This window comes from Hemitrygon akajei, chromosome 7 (assembly GCF_048418815.1).
Source record: "Hemitrygon akajei chromosome 7, sHemAka1.3, whole genome shotgun sequence".
Classification (NCBI taxonomy): domain Eukaryota; kingdom Metazoa; phylum Chordata; class Chondrichthyes; order Myliobatiformes; family Dasyatidae; genus Hemitrygon; species Hemitrygon akajei.
This window is the reverse complement of record NC_133130.1, coordinates 96,546,317-96,560,476: the sequence shown is the minus strand read 5'-3', so window position 1 is coordinate 96,560,476 and position 14,160 is coordinate 96,546,317. Positions and strand designations below refer to the sequence as shown.

At 42.8% G+C, this 14,160-nt stretch overlaps 1 protein-coding gene across 1 annotated transcript in view; it reads left to right on the top strand.

The window, feature by feature from the left end:
- Positions 1-965: 965 nt before the first annotated feature.
- LOC140730708 (protein SPEC3-like) overlaps positions 966-14,160 on the top strand; it is a 28,882-nt gene continuing 15,687 nt past the window's right edge. Inside the window, exon 1 of the mRNA XM_073051510.1 lies at positions 966-1,118. Coding sequence (XP_072907611.1) covers positions 1,025-1,118 — 94 coding nt within the window. The 5' untranslated portion in view covers positions 966-1,024. The remainder of the gene's footprint in view (positions 1,119-14,160) is intronic.

Below are 14,160 nucleotides of genomic sequence, written 5' to 3'. Positions count from 1 at the left end.
CTTTTTTCTTAAATCTCTTCCTTGTAATATGGGCACTACAGAAGAGTAACGGTTAGTGCAATGCTGTTACAATTTGGGGCATTCTGGAGTTCAGAGTTCAACTCTGATGCCATCTGAAAGGAGTTTGAACATTATCTTCTGGGTGACAGTCTAAAGGCGTATTGGTTAGTTGGTTATTGTAAGTTGTCCTGTGATTAGGCTAGGGTTAAAACAGGTGTTGCTGGGTGATGTGGATCATTGCTAGGTGCTATATCTCTAAACAAAATATAAGTTTTTGTTCATTTCATTTAAAATTTCCTCGGACTTGAACGAGTGAATATGCATCACCATGGGAGGGTGGAGATTATTCAGCAATGTTTAATGCTATTTTTATCTTGTAGGTATAACAGTTTCTTTCAAGCAATTTATAATGTTTTCAGTCGATACACTCCCTCTTATTGTTTGTATGTACTGCATAAATTACAACACTGTGATCATTGCCTTCTTAGTTCAGTGGCAGGTCTGGCTGTTTAAAGGCACACTTAACAGGAACAACAGTTGTTAAAGTTTCCCCACAAGTCTGAGAAGGTGAGAAAAACTCTAAGATTATGTTCAATTAAATGATCTTACATTTCAAAGTAGCAGCTGAGTTTTAAGCAGTTTTATTTATTTTTACTTTGAAATGAGAAGACAATTGTATTGGTGTGAGAGGGAGCTGTGGTTAATGAAGTATTAAATGGCACAGAGTGGAAAAACAGCAGAAAATCCCCTTGTTAATTCAGCTTAACAACAGGGAAGATACGCAAGTATGAGCAACAATTGTCCAACGCTAATCATCTCCTGCATCCCAGAAGTTCCCCAGGATGATAATCAGAGACCAGATCTGGGATACCGACCAGTAAACCTGTATGACAGGTTATCTGTGGCTCACCTTGATCTCCGGAGGGCCTCACTGATAGATCCCAGAAACAACCTGGTGACTTTAGTCCGGGGAGCAGCAGAGAAGGAAGAAGAGTCCTCAGAGAATGATACAGAACACCTCCAAATGAAGTCAACCAAAATCACAACAGCAATCCCCTACATGAGCAGACCAATGGCTGTCACTTGTCTGCTTCTGAATATCATCGTCCCCGGTACAGGTATGCACTTCTGTTTAAATGTATATCAAGGTGCACTTCTTTATTGAGAACTTGTTTCGTAATTACATGAATGGCTTTGTTCGTTTGCTGTTGGAGTGTTGTATTCAGAGTGAAGTGCTCTGATGAATTTTTTAAAGGAAATCCTCTAGTGTATCCATAAATTCCTCAGTGTGGTCCTGGTCGCAATTCCTGGATTTTGCTGGTGGCCTGCTCTGATAGCTATGAATTATGAACCTTGGCAATCCAGCTATCCCTCCACACGATGCCTCACACTCAAGCCTACATCTGTTTATCATTCATATACAAGTATGTACCTTGAAAACTAAAACAGACCATGTTTAGACTTGTAAATGAATCTCAGGGTGGTATATATGGTAATACACACTCATTAGATACACTTGTACACCTGCTCGTTAATGTAAATACCTAATCAGCTAATTGTGCGGCAGCAACTCAATGTATAAAAGCATGCAGACGTAGTCAAGAGGTTCAGTTGTTGTTCAGACCAGATATCAAAATGGGGAAGAAATACGATCAAAGTGACTTTGACTGTGGAATGATTATTGGTGCCAGATGGGGTGGTTTGAGTATCTCAGAAACTGCTGATCTCCTGCGATTTTCACACACAATAGTCTGTAGAGTTTACAGAGGGTGGTGCAGAAAAACAAAAAGCATCCAGTGAGCAGCAGTTTGGTGGGTATAAAAATGCCTTGTTGATGAGAGAGGTCAGAGGAGAACAGCCAGACTGGCTCAAGCTGACAGGAAGATGCCAGTAACTCAAATAACCATGTATACAACAGTAGTGTGCAGAAGAGCATCTCTGACTGCACATCACATTGAACAACAGAAGACCACGAACTTGCACTCTGTGGCCACTTTATTAGGCACAGAATTTATCCAATAATGTGACCACTGAGTGTATATGTACTTCGATAATAAATTTTCTTGTGACTTTTGGACAGGAAAAAGATTGAGTAGGGGAGTATTTAGGGAACTGTGATCATAAATCTGTAAGTTTTGGTAGTTATGGACAAGAATGAGAATGGTCTTGATGCGAACGTGCAGGAATTGAGGAGAGTAGATTAAGAGTGGCTGTCTGGGAGTCAATTTCCTTATAAAATATGAGAGGTGGTTGGAGATCTGGACTACTAGGTTCTCATCAAGATGAAAGATAAAGAAATAAAAAAGGTTGACAAAGTTTGAGAACTTTGGATGACAAGAGCTTTTTGTAAGTATACCAAAAAATAAAACAAAAGAAATACATAAGACTTAGGAAGATGAAATAGAAAAATATCCTCAAGCAATATAAAGGAAGCAAGAAAGGACTTAACAACAAGGAATTGGGGTGGCAAAAAGAGGCCATGAAGTATCTCTGGCATGTAGAATTAAGGAGAACCCTAAGGCATTTTATATGTATTTTGGAAGCAAGTTGATATCCTGAAAAAGCATATGTCCATGCAGGGACCAAGGAGGGCATCTCTGCCTGGAGCCAAAGGAAGTGGGCAAGGTCCTTTGCATTAGTGTTCATTAAGGAGAAGGACATGGACGATGGTGAGATCATGGAGGAGTATGTTCTTCAATATGGGTGTGTGCTGAGCCCATTGATGTACACTCTGCTCACACGTGACTGTATGGCTAAACACCCAAGTAATCACATTGTCGAGTTCACTGATAACATGACAGTGGTGGGGTTCATCACCAATAACGGTGAAGCGGCCTACTGGGAGGAGGTGGAAGACCCCGAGGCCAGGTGCCAGGCAAGTAACCTCTTCCTCAATGTCAACAAGACAAAAGAGATAGTTATCGACTTCAGAAGAACTCGCACCACTCACACACCATTCCCCCTACTTAATATCGGTGGCACAGCTGTGGAAATTGCAAGCAGTTTGAAACTTGTGGGAGGGCACATCTTGCACAACCTCTCCTGGTTCCAGAACACATCCTACACAGTCAAGAAAGCTCACCAACACGTCTACTTTCTGCTGAGGCTGAAGAGAGCTGAACTTTGCACACCCATACACAGGTCATTCTAAAGATGTGTAGTAGAGAGCATCCTGACAAGCTGCATCATGGCATGGTACGGAATCGGCACTGCGGCCAATAGGAACCCTCTATAAAAGGCAGGTCCAACTGCCCAACACGTCTGGCATCAGCCTTCCCCCAGTATCAAGGATATGTAAACAGAAAGGTGCCAGAAAAAGGCCAGTAACATGATGAAGGATTCCGCCCGTTCACTATTCGTCTCACTCCCATCAGGGAGGAGGCTACAGAGCATCCACGCCAGGACCACCACACACAGTCACTTCCCCCCCAAGCAGTAAGGCTGATCAACACCTCCACAACTTCTCTATTACTTCCTATTAGTCACCTTGTCTACGACCTAGTGTCACTTTATGGATATCCAATCAATTTATGTATATAAGCTATCTTATTGTTTTTATTGTGCTTTTTTCTTACCTTATGTATTTTGTGCTCTACCAGATCCAGAGAAACAATTCTCCTTACGCTTGTGCACAGAAAATAATATTTAACAATCTTAAATCTTGAAAGTTGATATAGAAACATAGAAAACATATAGCACGATACAGGCCCTTCAGCCTACAAGGCTGTGCCGAACATGTACTTACTTCAGAAATTACCTAAGGTTACCCATAGCCCTCTATTTTTCTCAGCTCTATGTGCCTATCCAGGAGTCTCTTAAAAGACCCTATCATATCCGCCTCCACCATAGTCGCCGGCAGCCCATTCCACCCACTCACCACTCTCCGTGTAAAAAGAACTTACACAGACATCCCCTCTGTGCCTACTTCCAAGCACCTTAAAACTGTGCCCTCTTGTGTTAGCCATTTCAGCCCTGGGAAAAAGCCTCTGACTATCCACATGATCAATGCCTCTCATTACCTTGAACACCTCTATCAGATCACTTCTTATCCTCTGTCGCTCCAAGGAGAAAAGGCCAAGTTTGCTCAACCTATTCTTGGAAGGCATGCTCCCCAATCCAGGCAACATCCTTGTAAATCTCCTCTGTACACTTTCTATAGTTTCCATATCCTTCCTGTAGTGAGGCGACCAGAACTGAGGACAGTACTCCATCTGGGGTCTGACCAGGGTCCTATACAGCTGTAACATATTCTAGGGTTTGTCAGGTCTCTTGATAAATATTAAGGTGGTTGTCCCCAGGGCTAATGGAATATATCTCAGGATTCTGGAAGTGGCAAGGGAGGAAATTGCTTGGGCATTGATTGAGATCTTTGTGTCCTCTTTAGGCACAGGTGAGATCTCAGAAGTGTGAATACTCACCATTGTTCCTTTATTTAAGAAGAACAACAAGGAAAGTCCAGAAATTTATAGACTGGTGAGTCTTACATCAGCAGTAAGGAAATTGCCCTCTCTTGCTCACCATCTCTGCTAAGGGCGCGATTCCTTGTAATCCAGAAATCCTCTCACATATATCCATCTGTGATTCTTCCGCAAGGGGTGGTTCATACTTGCCAAATAATCTCCCAGCACGTGTCTGGGACATCGGATGAAAATGAAGAATATGGTGGTCACAGGGAGAATGTGCAAACTCCACATGGCATCAGAGTTTTCTGGAACTGAGAGGCAACAACTTTAATGCTGTTGGATGGTGCTGCCTTCAGTGTAAGCCATAGAGTCAGAGAGATTACACTGCAGGGAAACAGGCCTTTGGCCCAATACCTGCACGCCAGCCAAGTTGTCTACCTGAGCTAGATCCATCTGCCTGTGTTTAGCCCAGATCCTTCAAAGAACACTGAGCGACCTAGTGTTTTCAGTATCTCCAGGAGTAGCCTGGAAGACGTGACCCTGTGGATGACCCGACTCCTCGCCAGTATAACCAACTGAAGCATTGCGGAGATCAGAACATCGAGAGGGCAGTGTTCACTGCTGTCAAAATAAGTGGCACTGCAGACTGTAAAATCAGAATGGTGAGCTGTTGATCTCCCTCTCTGTGTGATAGGAGCGAGACCTCTCTCTCCCTCATTAGTGAGAGACAGAGACCCTGTGGCATGTCGAAAGTTGGGAAGAGCCATAATTTTTTTAGCGGTCTCTAGATCATGGCTTCTTTGAGGGCTTTGTTGTTGCTTTCATGGCAGGTGGTGGGGGGATGATGCTTTTGTTGAGGCAGCTGGGAGGGAGGAGGGTTGATGATTTGCTGCTGCTTGTGTGTGAGAGGGGGAGGGGGCTTTGGGTTTCTAATATTTTTTCTGTCATTCATTCTTTGGGGATTTTCCTGTTTTGTGGATGTCTGCGACGAGTAAGAATTTTAGGTTGTATACTGTATACATTCTCTGATATTAAATGGAACCATTGAGCCTTTCCTCTTCATTTATTTAAATGTTGTAATTGTTCCCACCTCTGCCACTTCATCTGGCAGCTTGTTCCATAACCCACCACCTTCTGTGTGTAAACATTGCCCCCTCTTACCCTCCAGTCTTAGACTCTTCTACCCTGGCAAAAAGGCTATGACCATTACCCCTCATGATTTCATATAGCGCTATATGGTCACCCCTGAGCCTTCTAAACTGCGGAGAGAACAGCCCCAGTCTACCCAGAGTCTCACTATAATTCATGCCCTCCATCCTTGTGAATCTTTAATGTCCCCTTTCCAGGAAAGTGACATACTTCCTATAGCTGGACAACCGGAATTGCAAAGAGTGCTCCAAGTGTGGTCTCACTGATGTTCTGAACAGTTGTAACCGATGTCCCAGTCTATGCACTTCGCTGACCAATGAAGACAAGCCTGCCAAAAGCCTTTTCACTACTTCTGTGCACACTTTCAGTGATCTATATACTTGTATTTCAGAGAACCATGTGCTTATCACTGCTGCACCTTACTGTACTTAATTTACATTTTAAATATTGAAGAGTACCCTTCAACTAAAGTAGACGACTTGCATTCATAATCCCAGCAAGTCCATTGGAAGCTTATTCTCTTGGGAAGCATGGCAGTCAATTTGCACACAGCAAAGTCCCACACTTTGATCAGATGTTAATTAAGATAAATATTGACCGACATGCCAGGAAGAGGTCCCCAGCTTGCCTTCGTAAAGTGTTGTTGGATTTTTAAAATTAATTTGGGAGAATAAATGGTGTCTTGGATCAATGTTGAATATTGAACTTCTAATAATGCAGCCCTGCCCCAGTACTGCACCGCTAAATCAGCTCTAACTTCATGCCCAAAATTTGTGAGTGAACCTGGGGCTTTTTGACATAAGAGGAAGTAATGTTGCTAATAGATTCAACTACTGAAAATTTCACGTTGTTCTTGGTTGTTTACTTTGAAACTTGTGAGAATTGGGGTGAGTTTGAAGGCAGAGGGTAGCCTCCTTTTGAAGGTGTCACTTTCAAAGTCAGAAAGGCCATTTATCTGCCTTGTTGTGACGTTGTCCTGAGAACAGTTAAGGGGAGAGAAGAAGGTGAGTAAGCTATGATCATGCAGGAGAGTTCAGAGTGTTTTCTTTGTTGCTAGTTAACTGGTGTCTCTAGTTTATGGAGTCCAAGGTCCAGTGTTTGCTACATGAGTGGTTTAACAATGTTGATGCTGAGCTGAACTTGGAAAACTATGCCCCAAGACAACATCAAATGACTTCAATATCACATTGCACCCAATTATTTGTGTTTAAAGTAGCATCTCTTAAGGACTTAGTATGATCCAAGGAGGTGAGCGTGTAATGTTGAAGTGTAGTGATGTGCTGGCATAGGAAACACAGTGGCCAACGTATGCACATAAAATGGTGATCTGATAATTTTATTTGTGATTGCATAAAATGTTGAATGGGGGATCTGCCAGAATTCTTTAACTAGAGTGAGGCATCACAAACAAGAGAAAATCTTCAGATGCTGGAAATCCAAGCAACACACACACAATGCTGGAGGGACTCAGCAGGCCAGACAGCATCTCTGGAAAAGAGTACACACGACGGTTTGTCCTGCTGAAGGGTCTCGGTCTGAAAAGTTGACTGTACTCTTTTCCATGGATGCTGCCTGGCCTGCTGAGTCCCTCCAGCATTTTGTGTGTGTTGCATAGAGTGAGGTGACATTTTGGGGAGGACTTAACGTAGATGGGAGTGTGTCCAAATGACTAGCAAACTGATTTATGCATTTAATTTGGATGCAATCAGCTGTGTGTGTGTAAACCAACTTCTAAAAAGAGACACTCTATCACATTGGAAACGTAACACTCAATTGACTTTTGGGATACCCACAAGCATTTAAGCCAGCTAACCAGCTCTGAGCTGAGAAAACTGAAAAGCAAATGTGGGCTCATTGAGGCACAGAGTGCTCACTCTTTCCTCATCTTCCACTGCAGTAATGATCTTCTCAGCACAACATCATAACAGGGCAGTAAACGAGCCATTTCCAGTTTGAAAATAGCCAAAAAGAGACACCAGGCACTGTAGATGCTGTAATCTGGAGCAAAGTAAAACCTACTGGAAGAACTCAACAGGTCAGGCAGTGGAGAAACGGGATGGTTGATGTTTTAGGGCAAGTCTCTGCAACAGAAATCCTAGTCTAAAAATGTTATTTTTAAAAGAACATTGAAGTTTACCTGAACAGGCAGACTGAACTTTGGACTGACGTCATTAGTCATTAGACAGCATGGCCAAGTGCAGCATGCACTAAGAACTGAAAAGAATTCAGCCTGAATTCTGTGCTCAGTTCATGAACTCAAAGTCTACAACTCAGAAGTAGGTGTGCCTCCCCTTGACCCAACCATCGCAATCGGCTAGTTCTCCTCTGTCAGTTTCAACTGGTAAACACCCTGGAGATCAAGGCTAGCAAAATGATCATCAAGAGGTGGGGAAAGATAATTTTCAAGACAGGAATTAACACCACAGGACATGGTAGAATAAAATCAAACAAACTGTAACGACAAAATTTTGTATGGGGATTTCTTTTATTAGAAGTTAGTTTACAAGCACTGTGCATTCAAATGGTCGAAGTGTCAGTAATCCACACACACATCAATGAAGTAAACACAAGAAATTCTGCAGATGCTAGAAATCCAGAGTAACACACACAAAATGCTGGAGGAACTTAGCAGGTCAGGCAGCATCTAAGGAGAGGAATTAACAGTTGACGTGTTGGGCAGAACTTCAAGACCTATGTCCTGATGAAAGGTCTTGGCCTGAAATGTCCACAGTTAATTCCTCTCCTTAGATGCTGCCTGATCTGCTGAGTTCCTCCAGCATTTTGAGTGTATTATACCAATGAAGTAATCATCCAGTACTTCACCAGAGGGCACTGTTACCTTTGCAGGATTATAATTCTGCGTTATACACAAGGATTTATTCCTGACCCTTACTGCTGCAATAAAGTGCAAAAAAGGTAACCTTTAGTAATTTTGTACTACACTGTGCAGATTATTTACCATTAATGTGGCAGTTTCACTGCAAATTGAATACATGCATCATGTATAACATCATACTAAGCAGCTTGAAATCCCAGGTCTCTGCTGGACGTTGTGATTTCCTCTTTCTCAAGGAGCTTCCTGTTGCTAAGGCTGTCTTCAAAATTCTAGACTTACGTGTTCTTTTATCTTTTTTCTGTTGATGTCAACTGAACTCTTATACTAACACTTTCTCTTTTGAGACGGCACACCAAGGGGTTTAATACAACACCAGATTTACTGAGTGCAGTGCAGAGAGTATGCTGTGCTGTACATCCTGTAGTCCTTCAGGCAGCTGTTGAACTGAGAGGCCAGATGTTAGTAAAAGACCATAATACCATCAGACATAGGAGTAGAATTAGGCTACGTGGCCCGTTGAGTCTGCTCCACCATTCCGTCATGTCTGATTTATTGTCCTTCTCAACCCCATTCCCCTGCTGCCTTCCTGTAAGCTTTTGACATTCTTACTAATTATGAACCTATCAACCTCTGCTTTAAATATACCCAATGGCTTGATTTCCACAGCTGTCTGTGGCAGTAAGTTCCACACATTCACTGTCCTCCAGCTAAGGCAATTTCTCCTTATCACTATTCTACAGAGACAGCCTTCTATTCTGAGGTTGTGCCCTCTGGTCCAAGACTCCTCCACTACAGGAAACATACACTCTATCTAGGTCTTGCAACATTCAGTAGGTTTCAATGAGAAACCCTTCATTCTTCTGAACTTCAGTGAGTACAGGACCAGAGCCATCAAACACTCCTCGTACATTAACCCTTTCCATTCCTGGGGTCATGCTTGTAAAACTCCTTTGAACCTTCTCCAATGCCAGCACAGCCTTTTTTAGATGTGGTGCCCAAAACTGTTCACAATACTCCACATGTAATCTGACCAACGCCTTATAAAGCCTCAGCATTGCATCCTTTTACATTCTAGTTCTCTTGAAATGAATGCTACTGTTGCATGTGCTTCTTTACTACCAACTCATCCTGCAAGTTAACCTGCATGAGGATTCCCAAGTCCCTTTGATCCTCTGATTCCTAAATTTTCTTCCCATTTAGAAAATAGTCTATGCCTTTATTCTTCCTACCATATGACCATACACTTCCCTACACTGTATTCCATCTGCCACCTCTTTGCTTATTCTTTTAATCTGTCTAATTTCTTCTGCCCCTCCATGTGTCTTTGTATCATCTGCAAACTTGGCCACAGAGCCATCAATTTAGTCATATAAAGTGAAAAGTAGTGGACCTAACTCTGACCCCTGTGGAACACCACTACTCTAGAGCAGCCATCTAGAAAAGCTACCTTTTATTTCCACTCTTTGTCTCCTGCCAGTCGCCCAATTTTCTGTCCATGTTAGTATCCTTCCTGTAATGCCATGGGCTCTTATCTTGTTTAGCAGCCTCATGTGTGGCTCTTTGTCAAAGGCCTTCTGAAAATCCAAGTAACCAACATCCACTGGCTCTCCTTTGTCTATCCTGCCTATTATTTTTCAAAGAAATTCAACAAATTTGTCAGGCATGATTTTCTCTCAAGGAACCCCTGCTGAATTCGGCCTATTGTATTGTGTGCCTCCAAGTACCCCCAAAACTCATGCTTAATAATGGACGTTAACTTCTTGCCAACCACTGAAGACAGGCTAACTGGCCTATAATTGTCTGTCTTCTGCCTCCCTCCCTTCTTAAAGATAGGAGTGACATTTGCAATCTTCCTGTCCTCTGGAGCCATTCCAGAATCTAGTGATTCTTGAAAGATCATTACTAATGCCTCCACAATCTCTTCAGCTACTTTTTCCCAAAACCCCAGAGTGTAGTCTATCTTGTCCAAGTGACTTATCTACCTTCAGACCTTTCAGCTTCCCAAGCACCTTCTCCTCAGTAATAGCAACTGCTCTCACTTTTACCCCTTGACACTCTTGAATTTCTGTCACCCTTCTGTTGTCTTCCACAATGAAGACTAACTTAAATACTTACTCAGTTCATTTAAAAGGTCCAATGACACCATTATACAGAAGAGAACCTCTCCAGTATCCTGACCAATTTGTTTTTCCTGAACTAACATTACTCATTCAGGTTATCTGCTCAATATCTCATTCTTTACTGTAGGATATTATCAGGTGTAGAACTGGTTGCTGTGTTACCTGTATTTCAGCATTGTTATTTGGTAATAAATCTTTCAGCCTTCCATTTGAACTTATTATGAACTGTTTTCACTATCTCCCACTGAGTATGCCTCACAAATTAACTACTTGTTCTCTGAAGTATTCCTTGCCGACTCAGAACCCAATGTCTAGGTAACAATGGAGAGAGAATGAGAGTGAAAAGCCCATAAGGCTGTGAGAAATAGGAGCATAATTAGGCCCTTCAGTCCATTGAGTCTGCTCCGCCATTCCACTACGGCTGATATATTATCCCTCTCAACCCTATTCTTCTGCCTTCTCCCTGTCACCTTTGGCTCCCTTACTAATCAAGAATCTATTGACCTCTGCTTTAAATATACTCAATGACTTTGCCTCCACGGCTGCCTGTGCCAATGAATTCCACAGATTCACCATCCTCTTCACATCTGTTCTAAAGAGACAAACTTCTATTCTGAGGCAGTGCCCTCTGTTCCTAGACCCTACCACCATAGGCAACAGAAACACCCTTTCCACATCCACTCTACCTCGGCCTTTCAAATGTTCAATAGGTTGCAAAGCGATTCCACCTCGTTTCACTCTTCTTTGGGATGCGTCTCTCCTGATCTTTCCAAATTGCTCTCATGAATCCATCCAATGCTGTTCTACCTTGGAGAAACTTGCTTGTGACATGCGTTGCAGTAATGCTATGTGGTATGAGGGTGCAAAGAAAAGGTGCATGCAAAAATGATCATTTTTGAGTCTTTAACAGATCACATTTTGGAGAGATAATTCAGTCTATAAAAATGAATTAAATAACACTGTAAATATAAAATATCAGAACCAGAGTACTTAGTGACCTTAAGTAAGAACACTATATAGACACTTGGTCTAGTATCAAAGGTTTCAGAAGTACATTTAATGTCAGAGAAATGTCACAGCTCCCCCAGCTCCCCCCTCCTGCTCGTAAGCGGCAGCAAGCAACAATCCCCCTGCCCCCCACTGGCAAAAAAAGCATCAGCACCCGTCACCAAGCACTCAAGCGTGAGCAAGGCAACAGCAAAGACACAGACTTGCAGTTACCCCAAAGACTTGGCGTTTCACCCGGTATTCGACATACCACAGGTTTTCTCTCTCTCCCTAATAAGGGAGAAAGAGGTGTTCCTGTTTCACAGCGAGCGGGGAGGCACAACAAACAACTTGCTGGTTTATGATGTTAAAAGTACGCCATGTCACTTCTTTCGAGCTCTGTGCCCAAAGATCACGAGTATCTGGGCACTTAGCTGCAGATATTCTGACACCCCCGACGACACACGGGTCTCCTGCTGTGACACTGACTCTTGATCTGCCCATCTCCAGAGCCCCGAGATCCCAGGCTTCCAAAGCCAAGCCGGATGCTTGGGCCGAGCCCTTGGCCAGTCATGAAACCCCGAGAGCGGGTCCCATTCCCACAAAGAACCGAAGTCAGCGTGTGACTCCAGGCCAGGGTCTTCAAAAGAACCCTGAAAGGGAAAAATAAATATACTGAAGATGGAAATAGAGCTGTTTCTGAAGATGCCATTTAGCGCCATCATCACTTCGCTCCGCCTCCAGATTGCAGCCTTAAGTGGACAGTTGTGAGAAAATATATTTTATAAGGTACAATAGTCTTTAAAAAAAACAGACTTATTCCAAAGCAACCTCTACACAAAATGCTGGAGGAACTCAGCAGGTCTGGCAGCATTCCGAGTCGTATCATGGAAAATTGTCTACAAATTAATATGTAGGACACATAGGAATAAAACCCAGTTAAAAGCCAGCATTGCATGTTGATAGAAATGCAAACTGATTTTCAGGTGCTGGCTGCTTTCACCCCATTACCTTAAAGGAACAATAGCAGCCTGACTGGCAAAATTTCCATGACAGGCAATAACTAACTGTTGATTTAAATCCATACACACTCTGGCTTACAGGGCATGTAGCTGCACGTTGTGGAGAAAGAGGCACGTTGTTGCACGTTGAGGACACATCTGTCACAAAACTGTTGCTTTACTCGGATAGACATAAATTTCAACTTTTTCACTATTATTATGGAATCCAATTCATTTATTTAGAAGTACAGCAATCGTATTCTTCTGCCAGGGGAGGAGGGCACCGTTGTAAATATAGATGTGGTGATTTATCACAGAAAAATGTAAGAACTATGGTGACCATAACTTTATACTGGTACTAAATCGCAACAGTCAGTTTAATTAACTTTACAGTTGACCTTCTACCCACTACTTTTGGTAAGACCAGAGAATTCAGTCTCTGTCATCAGAATGTGATAAAGGGGCAGTTCTTCTCCCTGGCATCTCTTGGTCCTGCTCTACCTTTCAACAAGATTGTGGCCAATCTTCTAGCTTGGCACCACTTCCCTGCCCTGTCTCCTTGTCTCTCCTATCTCTATCTCCTTGTCAATCCTACCCATTGATCTATATTTTGATGTGGTCAGGGGCTGAGCCCCAATCTATCCCTCTGGGATAGGTGAATTCAAATATTCCCTCCTTCTATGTGAAGTTTCTCCTCATCACAATCCAAACATCCTATGCCCTACTTTGAGTCTGTGCTCAGCCAGGAAAGTTATCCTCCCAACTTACTTACCATTAAAATCTTCCTCTTCTCACCTTAAAGCTATGCCTTTCTCCAGGAAATAGGCCAAGTGCAACTTGAATGAGCCATAATCTTATAGGCTCGACTATCTGTGTGGCCACTAGCTTTCATACGTACTGTTTCACCTTCTGCTTTTGCTGCTGTTGACTTGCCGCTGACGTGCCGTGATATGCTGAGATGACGAGAGGAGTCTGCACACCTCTGGGCAGGATCTGAGGTGATGGACAAGAGCAAGGTTAACTCCCAGAATTCCCTCATCACCTGCTCATGTTCTCTTCCACCTTCACCCTCCCTGCACCCTCTTAATCTCCTTCTTACCCCCTCAGACTTCAATAACTGTATCATTTCTTTTTCTAACACGTAATCACAAATCCCCACCCCTCCTGTCATTCCACCTACCCTTAGTACTTCATCCAGTCATAACTCACCTCTAACAGCTGAATTAACTAATGACTAGCGATTTAGGAAACACTGTGTTTTAATATCTGTCTCACTGGGTAATGTTTGCCGTGTCCTTGCATTTGCCCAGGCATCAGTACTTTTGATTTAATTCCTTATTTAGTATAACAGTTAAATGTTGTTTTTTTATTTGCTGCATGTCCTGCCAACACACCACAACAATTTCCTAATATATATAACTGTAAATGGCAAATAATCCTTGATCCTTAACCCCTGATCAGTTCCATCGGTCCTTTCTTACTCAATGAGACCCCACTATCTAATCTCCCATCTCATTCACTGGAACCTGGTTAATACTGATAACCAGGATGCCAGTTCCCATGTGCCCTTCCCACTCATTGGGACCCAGATCCCCCACTCACTGGGGCCCCAGTTCCTGCGCTCCTTTTAAATTTACTTAGCTCACCAGAAATTTTATTATTAT